At 37.5% G+C, this 12,285-nt stretch overlaps 1 protein-coding gene across 1 annotated transcript in view; it reads left to right on the top strand.

Moving 5' to 3' along the window:
• The window catches only part of LOC129719065 (uncharacterized), a 305,280-nt gene that overhangs the window by 227,427 nt on the left and 65,568 nt on the right, over nucleotides 1-12,285 (top strand). Inside the window, exon 4 of the mRNA XM_055670427.1 lies at nucleotides 7,557-7,646. Within this exon, the coding sequence (XP_055526402.1) occupies nucleotides 7,557-7,646 (90 nt within the window). The remainder of the gene's footprint in view (nucleotides 1-7,556; nucleotides 7,647-12,285) is intronic.

The following is a 12,285-nucleotide window of genomic DNA, read 5'->3' as shown; positions in this document are numbered from 1 at the left end:
TACAGAAAATAGTCTGTTACTTTGTATCCAATGAAGATAGGAATTTTGTTTGTTCAGCAAAGATTCATATTTTTGCACGTTCTAAAACTTTGCCGAATTAACCATTCCTCTATCTCTTGACACAAAAAAGTTTGTATTTTGTATATATGAAAACCTACTGTAACATATGCTCGCCGTACTGTAATATGGGTGGATTGGGACAAATGGAACCTTAAGGAGTTTATAGTACTTCAGCTTAACTTCAAGGAAAAGTATTGACATCATGATTCCACTTGCCCCTTTTTTACCTATACGTTGTTGAAGTTATCGAAAAAATAATCTAAAATATGATATAACTTTGTGAGGAAAAGTCCTGGAAATATATGGTCTTTGGCAAAAATGTGTGTTTTGTGTGCCCTAACAATTCCTCCGAACAACACTTTTGTGCAAAATGCAACTTACAAAAGTTAAGTACAAAAAACTGTCTTTTAAGTAAGTTCCATATATTATACATTATAACTTTGTACCGAAAAAAGATAGGATATTCATTTGTTCGACAATGTTTCATATTTTTGAATCTTCTACAACTTTTCTAAATAAACTATTCTTGTATCTCTTAACGCAAGAAAGTTATTTTTCTTTTATTTTTAGTATAGTGAACTTTTCATATTTTTCGACAACTTGCGATTATGCGGGTTATTCATACAAACAATTGTTCCGAAGACACTTTTGAGCTAGAATGAAAATGAAAGGCGCTCTGGAATTAAGTTCCAGTGTTTGCCTTATTGGACCACTGTGCACTGTCTTAGAATTCAAAATGGTGTCTGAGGTTGATTTTTGTCTTGCATCGTGTGCATCATCATGATTACAGAAATACCCATATTGGGTGGTCTTTGGTCACTTTCGGCTGTTTTTCAGTCTTCCAAAGTAGGGTATTTATAGTCCTCAAAAACCTTCACATGTTAAATTTGGTTCCATTTACTCGATTAGTTCTCGAGTTGTGTAGAAATTTGTGTTTTATATGTATGAAGTCCCTCCCTTCCAGAAGAGAAAGGGGTGTCGAACCACTATGAACATATTTTTTGCCCTCAAAAATCTTCACATACCAAATTTGTCGCCATTTGGTTGATTAGGTCTGGAATCATGCAGAAATGTGTGTTTCATTTGTATGGGAGCCCTTCTTTCCAGAGCGGGGGGGAGGTGTATTAAACAACCCTAGGAACATTTATTACTCTCAGAAACCTCAATATGCCAAATTTGATTCCATTTACTTGATTATTTTTATAAGGTATGCAGGAATTTGTGTTTCATTAGTAAGGGAGTCCCCCCCCCCCCTTTAAAAAAAAGAGGGGTGTCGATCTACCACAGAACTATTTCTCGCTCTCGTGAACCACCACACGCCAAACTTGTTTCCATTTGCTTGATTAACCGTTATGTACTCGGCAATTTTAACACACATAAGTGTTCGGCAGGGTACCCGGGTACCCACCAAAAGGAAATGCTTCTTACTCCTTCAATTCTTGACCGATTTTCAATCTTAAGCCGTCAAAAGATTGGAAAATGTGTCTTTTTTTATTATACGGGACCTAAAGAGCCATTGGTCCCCATATAGTTCCCGTAATTTCGGATCTTCGGGACCATGTTCGGGAATCTGCTCCGAAATGGTCATTTCGGACAACTTAACAGATGGACTCTAAATGAATGAAAATTAACTCCTGGAGTGATTTCATGAATTTTGATACAAATTTTGGTCAGTTTTAATGACAATTGTACTAATTTGTTTCACCGGAACGTGCTCCAGAAAATTCGGATTTACAGGAACCAGATGTGGTCACTGGCTCATGTCGGTCTCGGATTCTAAAAGTAGACAGATTTTCCAATCTTTTGAAAGGTCAAGATCGAAAATCGGTCAAGAAATGAAAAAGCAAGAAGCATTTTATTTTGTGGGTACCCGGGTACCCTGCCGAGTACTTATGGGGTAAAAAAATTCGAAGCCTTCCCCTTCGATCCCCCCTGCTGCTATAAACAGTCTGATGATTGAAAATGAATTGTTTCCACTAGTTAGGAGCATTCCATAAGTTTCAGCTGGCTGAGTTGAAATTATCCTTGTTTTTTAAAGCATTAAAGTCTGAAAAGGTACCCGGGTACCCTGCCGAGTACATAACGGTTAAATCTCGAGTTATACAGATATTTGTGTTTCGTTTGTATGGGAGCCTTACTCTCCAGAGCAGGGAGGAGTCTCAATATTTCATGCTTCCTAATACATTCACGTGCCAAGTTTGGCTTAAGTTATGCGAAAATTAGTATTTCAATTGTAGGGGGTCTCTCCCTTCCAGAGAAGGAAGGGGTCTCTTACTATCATAAAAACTTTCCCCGGCCTCAGAAACCTCTACATACAAATTTTCATGTCGATCGGTTCAGTATTTTCCAAGTCTATATGGATCAGGCAGACAGAACTCCATTTTAATTCGTATAGATGGAGTCCGACCTGTCCCGACGAAGGTGCGATAACTGAAATGAAGAAAGAATTAATTGAATGAGAAAACTACAAAAAAGGGAAAAAAAATTTTGGTTTCTTATTAGCCAGAAAAATTCCAAAAACCATTGCTTGGCTTTTTTTCAGGTTAGAAAGTTGACACACTCGAATAAATATTATTGTTCAATAAAAATTCATAAATTTGAAATTGTTTTCGTAAAAATGTTATATCACGAGATTTTCTCATATTACCGCTGGATGATAAGTGTTTCTTTCGCGAAATTTTACGAGAAACATGTTACACTAAAAATACATGAAACAGATTTAGTTTTGAAATGCTAAAATAATCTATCTGGCAACACTTCGGTCTAAAATGATTTATTTCTCTGGATTTATTGTTAGTTTTTTCCAATCACCTATCAGTAATTTTCCGACGCCTCACGTTTAGAGATTGTAAGAAAAACAAATAGAGGGTAATCAAAGAGCACATTGAGAGTATACAAGCCAAGTGCATCAAATATACGAGATGTTTATATCCTCTCATTAACAGGAATTCTAAACTTTGTTTAAAGAACAAACTTTTGATTTACAAACAAATTTTTAGACCAGCAATGCTTTATGCTGTACCGATCTGGTCATGTTGCTGTTCAACAAGGAAGAAAACGCTCCAAAGGATTCAGAATAAAATTCTGAAAATGATTTTGAAGCGTCCTCCTTGGTTTGGTACACTCGAATTACATAGACTTACTGGTGTTGAACCATTAGAAGCTATGTCAAATAAAATTATTAACAATTTTCGACAAAAATCGTTGCAATCCTCAATTGCTACGATAAGCTCTCTTTATAGCCAATAAGTTAGCAATTAGGTTAGTTGTAAGTTTACTACCCCTTTTCTGACAAGTAGGTTTAAATCCCTACGAATGATAAGTCCTAATTGCGGAAGCAAACAAATCCTAACACTTAAAATTACAAATTTCTAACAGTGTTGAGAAGTCACCATTTGTGATTGGACACACATACTCATTATTTACTAATATTTATCATAAATACTCAAGCTACTAACAAATCCCCCCCTTAAAAAAATAGAGGGTTTGAACAAAAAATGCGTTATTTTACAGCAAAGTGTGTGGTCCTGCAGTGCAAGGAGAGGGGGGGGGGGGTAGTAAGTCCAATCGACACCAAAATCAGGATGTGCCATAGCGACACTAGAAAGTCGACAGAGTCTCCCCGTCAACAGTTCAATTTATGTTCGTTTTCATGAGCCTAGACCAAATTGATGTCTCGAAAGTAAAGATTTTTCGTATAGTTTGTTCATAATCTCAAACGATTGATTATTCCACTATCGGAACGTAATAAAAATTGATGTCTTGAAAAAGAACATATTGGCACAGCCAACAGTACTGTACAGTACAAGCGATGTGAAATAGCGCGTACCGCACTATGGTTCAAAAAAAAAAATGGAACTTAATTCCTCAGTGACTTTTGCCTTCAACCGAGCTTTATGAGAACAGTTGTTCAAATAAAAAAAAAACTAAGTTTTTTGTGTTGAAGAGATAAGGCGGCATCCATAAATTACATAACACTCACATCGGGAGGGGGGGGGGGGTGCTATCCTTGAGCGTTACGATTTGTTACACACAGGGTAGGGGGAGGTAAGTTCAGCGTAACGTAACAAAAATTTTTAGAGGGACTCTCCAAAAACGAGCATTTTCATCCAGCAAATCCTTCTAGAGCGTTACGTAATTTTTATGGGGAGGTAGGCTTTGGGGTTACGTTTCGTTACACATGGTAGGGGAAGTGGTCCAAAAATTGGGTTTTTGCGTTACGTGATTTATGGATGCCGTTTAAGAGAGTGATCTACTCGCAAAGTTTTAGAAAATGTAAAAATAAGTCATTTCGCTGAATAAACAAAACATCTATCTTCATTAACCCTGGAAGATAATCTTATTTTGGGTGTTAAAAAAATGCATGAATTTTCAATCATTAAAAATGCAAATTATGAAAATGATAACTGACGGAGGTATTTTTGATGGATTTCCGAAATTTCCGAGAATCCCTGCCACGAGGATCGTCGCACGATCATATTCTTTCCTGGGCCAAGGATGCACCAAAAATCGACACAGAAAACCCAGCAAGCTTTGACAAACTCGTAGAATTCATAGATAAGTTTGTAAAATGTGAATAAGATTAGAAAAATCCACATTAAAAATACTTGAGACATAAGCGTACTACCCCTTGTACTGAAGGTAAGCACAATAAGCATTTATGCAGGTTCAATTTTCCCGAATTCGTCATGCTCGAAGTAATGATTCTTCAACCAATAGAATCGTTAAGAAAAACAATTGCCGTCAAAGAAAATTTGATTAAAATTAAACTGTTCATGAAGTATTTTTATAGTAGCAAGTAGCAAAGAATCTACAAAAATTTTGATGAAATTTTGTTCAACCTTGAAATGGATACAGACGCCCACCTAACTACTCTAAGATGCTCTATGAAGAAATTAACATTTTTTTTATAAACGGAGAAGCTGCTAGGTAGACATTAATACCCATAATACAACAATTTTGAACATTATGAAAGCTAACGGGGATCTACAATAAGTTTTGGATGAGTATGCTACAGATCAATATATCGTTGAAGCAATTGTGCGATATTGTATTCTAGAAATTAAAAGTTGTCATCTAAAATCGGCGTGAATTGTCATCAGGAATGGCCGAGGGCATGAAAAAAAATAGACTTTTATATTGATAGAAGATTACTTTAATCAACGATGAAATTTTTTGAAGGATTCCTCGAGGATTAAATATTAACGAAAGCCGAAAAAACCGACAATGAGTAAGCAAGGCTAAAGTACAAATTAGTCATCAATATGTAGGCTTGCAAAGTGAAAAAGAAGGTGACAAAGCTATAAAAAAGAGACGGAACACGTGCCGCGCAAAAAAAAAATAAATCGAAGTCACGCAGTCGTTGTTATGATTTTTCCAGACAATTCGTCAAACGAATGGCCAACAATGTAAACATTGTTTATAATTCTACTTGCTCCAAACAACACAACCAGATTTTAATTACCGATAACGGAGTAGTTTTCGCCAATCAAACATTTCGGGGCATCCCGACCGAAGAAGTCGGATGCGATCCAGACTAAAACATGAAAATTTACCCACTTTCATCGTGACTCACACTCGCAGTTCCTAGATAAATATCTAAAATCATCATTGCGACAAGCGAAAAAAAGTCGCTATCTAATGGACTGCGATAACAAACCGTCTATTTATACTATAAAAGATAAACCTTCTGCAGAAGCAAAATATCACTTTCAGTTCGGCTAACGAAGAGTAAACAACCCTGGAAATGAAGCTACTCTGTCTATCGATTGTGGCTGCCTTGGCAGTATTCGCGGCTGCCCATCCTCGTCCACCTGGTCCGGAACGGCTGGAACAACTGTTGCAACTGCTCCCAGAGGACCTTCGTCAGGAGTTACAAACCGCTGTCCAGCAAGCCATCGCAAACGGAGAACGACCGGATCTACCGGAGGAATTACGCGAACAGATTCGTGAACAAGTGAAGGCAATCAAGCAGGAGAAGTTGAATCGCTTTCTAACAGCGCTTCCGGATGACTTGCGACAGCAAGTCGAGGAAGCCACCGCCAACGGGGAAAGACCTCAGCTGAGCGAAGAGCTTAGACAGAAAATTCGAGAACATTTTGCTACGCTGCGACCTGAGAGAAACCCACAGAAAGATGACTTCTTCAACAAGCTATCGGAGAAGTTTAAACGTCTCATGTCGTTGTTACCGGAAGACTTACGCCAAGAAGTACAACAACTGCTCGAGCAAGCAAAGGCCAACGGGGAACGTCTGCGAGTGCCGGAGGAACTACGCAGCAAAATCCGGAACTTCTTCCACTCCCTGAACGAAACTCAACGTGACCAGCTGCTGTCAATGCTTCCGGAAAATCTTCGCCACGATGTTGAGGCATTTTTCAATTCGGATGCGGAAGGTCTGCGTGAGCGTATTCGTGAGCATCTTGGAAAGCTGAAGGAAGTGCATCGCGAACGGTTAGATAAAATACTCGCCATGCTACCGGAAGATCTACGCCAGGAGGTTCAAATTCTGCTGGACCAGGCTAAAGCGAACGGAGAACGGCCCCATCCGCCGAAGGAACTTCGTGACCGAATCCGGGACCACCTTGCCGAGCTCAGCGAAAGCGATCGCGAACAGATGAAACTATTTCTGAGTGTGCTGCCACAACATCTTCGCGAGCAAACCGAGCGTGAACTTTTGCAAAACCCGATCCTACCAGGCCGTCACCCAAAACTGTCCAAGGAGTTGGCCACACAATTGCATGATTTCTTCTGGCAGCTGCTTCCGGCGGATCTTCGCGATCGTCTGGCGGCCGCTTTTAAGAGCATGAAGGAAACGGGAAAGCTTCCCGAATTGGACGAAGATCTTCGCAATCGGCTGCGTGAGTTCTTTGTTCTACTGAGAACTCCTCAACTGTATTAATTTTTTTCTGACTAATGGATTACAAATTGACTATAAATGAAAATAAAGACCCGTGTGAGGCGGCCTCCTCCCTTGATTTTGAAACAGTTTATCCACTTTCCTATTTTTATTAAGTCGTAAAAAGTCCAATCAAAATATGAACCCCGTGTTATCGAGCACGGTGCTTAAGGCATCGGATTACTTTGTTAAAATAGCCCTGGTTCCCTTTTCGGATGCACTAATTTTCTGCCCCGGTCGTGATAAGACGGCTAACGTGGTTTAGTGCCAGAGGATGACACACCTAAAGGCGAAGGCCAGTAGGCAGCAGCGCAGCAGTCCCAATCTGTAGGTGGCTAATTTTAATACGGGGCTTAGGATAAATCAGTCCAAGATATGGCCCGTTTGAGTGTTACGCCAAAGTTTAGAGCTGTCGAATTTGTGGTTTTTTTCTGTTTGCTTTCTATTTATAAGGAAATTTCAAATCATTCCGGGACGTGAAAAAACAACGCAGTGTTCATATGTGTGTGAGTGTGTGGGCATTCAGTCACCGCTGGCCAATCCCTCGTCGTCTCGGCTCGTTTTGGCCTGCTCATTTTGAATGTTTTGTGCCCAATTGCAGGAATCGGTCGCCGTTCGACGATGGCAACACTGGGCTGGAATGACTAACGGCGAAAAAAACCGCGCGACAAGAAAGAGAATGGATGTTCCGGTGAGTAAACTTTGTGCTATTATTTTTTTTTGTTAATTATTATGTGGTTCTTCGTTCTGAGATATCATTGTGAATCTTATTTTTCTATGTTACTCAAATGTCAATTTAATTTTTACAACACGGACTGTTCCCATTATTTGCCTTGTGTTCCGAAATTTCTAGATTCAAATTTATTGCAGGAAATCAGCAATTAGGGTAAGGAACGGCTTAAACAGTGGCGCCTATTTTAATCAGTCGAGGAAAACAGGCATAAAACTCCTGAATTTTTATCAATATCGACAATTTCAATGATGGAAACGAAAACTTTGACTGTCTAGCTGTCTTACGAATATTAGAAATATCGTTGATCAGAAAGAAATCTGTGAACAATCACCATTCGAAACAAATCGACCTATATTGCAGCCATACAGGAGTCACTTCGGATGCTGAAAAAAAAACGCCTGCAAAACAGATGGAAACTGCTTAAAATAGGTTCGGGGTGATTGGAATAGTGTCCCTCGATTGGTAACTTTAATTGATTATTGTTAAAATTTGCTAACTTGGTTTTACAATCTGAAAACAAGTTCTGACAGAGAAAACGATAGAGAACAGATTGATATACTTCTGATTGAATTTCACCAATTTCAATACACAGGCGGTTTCTAAAGCTGCTTAGGATATGTTCCCTACCCTACATTGTTTATGCTATTTGCTACTTTTTCTGAAGCAATTCTATTGAAAATATCCCAAGTTCAATATCAGATAACCCACTTTTTAAAAACCTGATTTTTTTTCTATGGAAACTACACAATAGAAGCTAACCATTGATTATGTATAAAACTTGAAGATAACATACCCATATAACCAGAAATGAGCTTCGTCACTGAACACAATTTTTCAGTAAAAAAGTGGATTTTCGGTAAGTTGTTCTAAGGCCCATTCACCAAAAATTTGACGCTGCGGCAAGTCGTTTGGCTTCAATTCTTGCACGACACAAGCCCAATTGCTGCGAACGGCGTCGAATTGACATTTCACGGTCTTCCACTACACTGGCTGATACGGCAGCAATATTTTCTTCTGTACGCACTCTATGTATACGTGTTGGTGGGTTTATGTCCAACAGCGTAAAACTGGTTTGAAATTTCGTCACAATAGCTTGAATAACTTGCTCAGTAGGTCGATTATTTTTCACAGAGGACGAATTTTGGCAATAAAATTCGATTATTTGTAAGCGTTGTTCATGCGTAAGTCTGTTCATGATAAAATGGCAAACCTAACTGAGTACATTAGACTTTGACAGCTGTTAAAATTCCCGCGTGAACTGTCAAATCTGAATACACGAAAAACCAAATAGCAAAAAATCACCCTTTATTTCTTGAATCCTTATCAGAGCTGATTCTTTTTCGTCTAAAAATGGGCCGCGTAACAACCAATCTCCTGCTTATCTGTTCTCGACAAGATCATCAAGCTTGTCAAATTCACCGATTAGCATTGCCTCAATTACGAGCACCAGTATTGCATCGGGCATGGCTTACGCACGCTAGCTACAACTTGTGACCTTGTAGAAAATATATACAACGCGCTAGATAGCCGAAAAATGGCAGAGTGCTTGTTCATAGATTTATAAAGGGCATTCTATACAATTTAAACCATGAAGTGCTCGTTGATAAAGCTTACGGAATAAGAGGAGTAGTCAAATCACTGAAAAGAAGCCAACTCTCAAACAGATTTCAGTTTGTGGAGACTTCAAAAGGTTGCTGGGGACTGTGGCTGGTACCCCAAGGTAGTAACTTGAGGCTAATTATTTTTTCGCTATTCATTCATTTCTTCGCCGACAACATGTTAGTTTCCTATCAAAGAACGCACTGCTATCCAGCTCCAAATCGAACAGGACCAAATATTTTTAAACATACTTAATAACGATGAACTTATCGAAAACCTAGTACCATCACAGATTTAACTCAAAGTTGGGGAAAGTATTCTTTTTGACCAGAAGTGTTGCCAGATAGATTATTTTTGTATTTAAAAATTAAATTAGCATTTTTCGGCAAATGTAGCCAATTTTATTTTAAATTTGATAATTTCATCATATTTCTCAGAAAATTTTACGTAAAAAACACTTATCGCCTCAAGGTAATATGAGCCAATCACGAGATATAACATTTCTACGAAAATAGTAGAAATTTTAGTAATTAATTTTTATTACAATTTATACACGTAAGACGCCAGAAAAATATTGATAAGTGATTTTTCCAGAAAAAATGTTATTTTTGACCGCAAGTGTTGTCAGATAGATTATTTTCGTATTTGGAAACTAATTTTTTTCGGTAATTGCGGCTAATTTTATTTCAAATTTGATAGTTTAATCGTATTTCTCGAAAAACTTTACAGAAGAAACACTCATCACCCCTTGACAATTTGAGCCAATCTCGAAATATAACATTTTTACGAAAATTAGAAAAACACCAAAATTGGAATTTTTTTTGAGATATGAATAATTCCCCTAACTTTGAGCAAAATCTGTGATGGTCGTGTCCAGGTGGCATGTACACTTCGTATGCTGATTTACTCGTCCCGCAAACAACTCCCGGTTCATGAATCGATTACAGTCGTTAATCGTATCATCGAAGAAATGTATGATTTTCTTTTCCTCAGTTCAGCACTGGACAGTAGAATATACTGACAGGCCCATCTCGAGTCTCTTAAGCGAAAGTTAGCATCACTCTGAGGTATACTAAGAAAAGTTTCTTCACGTAGTTCTACCAATTCGTACACTTCAGGAATATCGAAAGTTGATCCACTTGCGAAACAATATGTTGAAGTGGGACTACGTCTTTGTTTTCTATACTGGTATGCATTCTGTAAAATTGGAAATGAAACTGGCAAATGTTGCGTCAGATTTTGAACGGTAATAACAGCACATTAACCAATATGGTGTTGGATAGATAAAATGTTGAACAATTTTGTAATACGCTAGTTATCATTATTTTTTCATTGCAAAGCGATAAAAATCAATAAAAAGCGTCAAAGACAAATTTACGGGAACAATAAACCAAACACATGCGAGCATTCCTAGCACAGACGACATAAATCCCATTCCCCCAACCATTCCCTGTGTTATTCTATGCATCAATTTAAAAAAAATTGATAGAGTTTCCCCATCACAATTTAGGTCAATTTATGTTTGCTTTCATAACCCTAGACTAATTTGATGTCTCGAAGGTAAAGGTTTTTGAAAAGCTTAAAACAACCCCTTTTCTTGAATAATTTCTAAGCCGGTTAGAGCGTAATAAAAACTGATGTCTTGAAAGAAAACATGCTGGTAAAAGCAACAGTACCGTAGAGTATATGTGGAGCAGAGCGCCGATAGTTTCTCGTCGTCTATCATTGAAGCGGGTACGACTTCTATTCGCGTACAATCGAAACTGATGGTGATTAAAAGTTTATCTCATGAATATGATTAACAACCATAATTTACTCAACAAGAATTAAAAATTTTTGCGACGGTTATATATTATTTTTATTTATTTTTTATCTTCGATATTCACTAAATAATCGTGACCGACATAATATCGAACGAGTAAGTTCCTAAAAATATTAATTTATAGAATGAATGGCGAATGCTTATGAATTTTTTGTCCATTTACTTGGATCTGTTCAGAATCTTTTTTTTAGATATTTTTTTATTTTTAACTTACAAATGAAATAATAAACTTATATTAGCTGTCTTCGTAATACAGTGAATGTAATTGTTGGCAAATGAAACAAACTTATGAAGCAGAAAACAAAAATGCATCTTTTTAAACTCTAACTTCGTTGTAAATGTTAAATGTTGTTAGCACAAAACAAAACACTACAGGCACAACATCACCATTTGTAAATGAAGCTGTTTCGAGTGTAATTAAATATATTTCTGAAAAAATGAAGGGGAAGTTGAGAAATAAAATACGTAAATCACTAAACAAACGAATTTATTGTGTCTGTAATTACAGTAATTACATTGTTTAGTCCCACGCCACCATTTCATACAACCCTAGAGCTGTATACCTTGTAGTATTTTTGTCCGTCTATATCACAAGCAGCTTGCATGAGAACTGCTCGTGCAGATTGATAGATCACTTATATGTGTCATGAATTAAGACGGCGTATGGTCGAAAAAAAGTAGGAGGCTGTATCCAAGACACGACGGCATTAATGACGTAGAACTACGTACACTATTAACAAATGCATTGAGTGTTTCATTACCCTAGTAACACAACTGTTTTTATCAAAGTTTCATAGCGTTTTTTTGGCTCTATTGAGCGCTATAAAACTTAGATAAAACCAATATTTTTACTTGGGTAATGAGTTATAATGTCTACTAATGAAGGGTTGTGAATTTCGTGAACCGGATTCAGCAGTTAGCAGATCGTGCCGAGTTAAAAACCATACACAGCACGCACACACAAATCATACCATATCATAGACACACACACATCATACCATATCACACACTCATACACACATACACACATGATACCATATCATACACACCAATCAGAGGACGTTATTTTTATTTCAACAAGGCTTGACAATTTTCAATAGTGTAATAGTTCGTAGATTCAAACAACGTTTTTCTGCATTGCTGCAAGAATGAAGAAAATCGGTTGAAAACCAACCG

This window comes from Wyeomyia smithii, chromosome 1, assembly GCF_029784165.1.
Source record: "Wyeomyia smithii strain HCP4-BCI-WySm-NY-G18 chromosome 1, ASM2978416v1, whole genome shotgun sequence".
NCBI lineage: Eukaryota > Metazoa > Arthropoda > Insecta > Diptera > Culicidae > Wyeomyia > Wyeomyia smithii.
The sequence above is the reverse complement of the archived record's forward strand: the minus strand, read 5'-3'. Positions and strand labels throughout refer to the sequence as shown.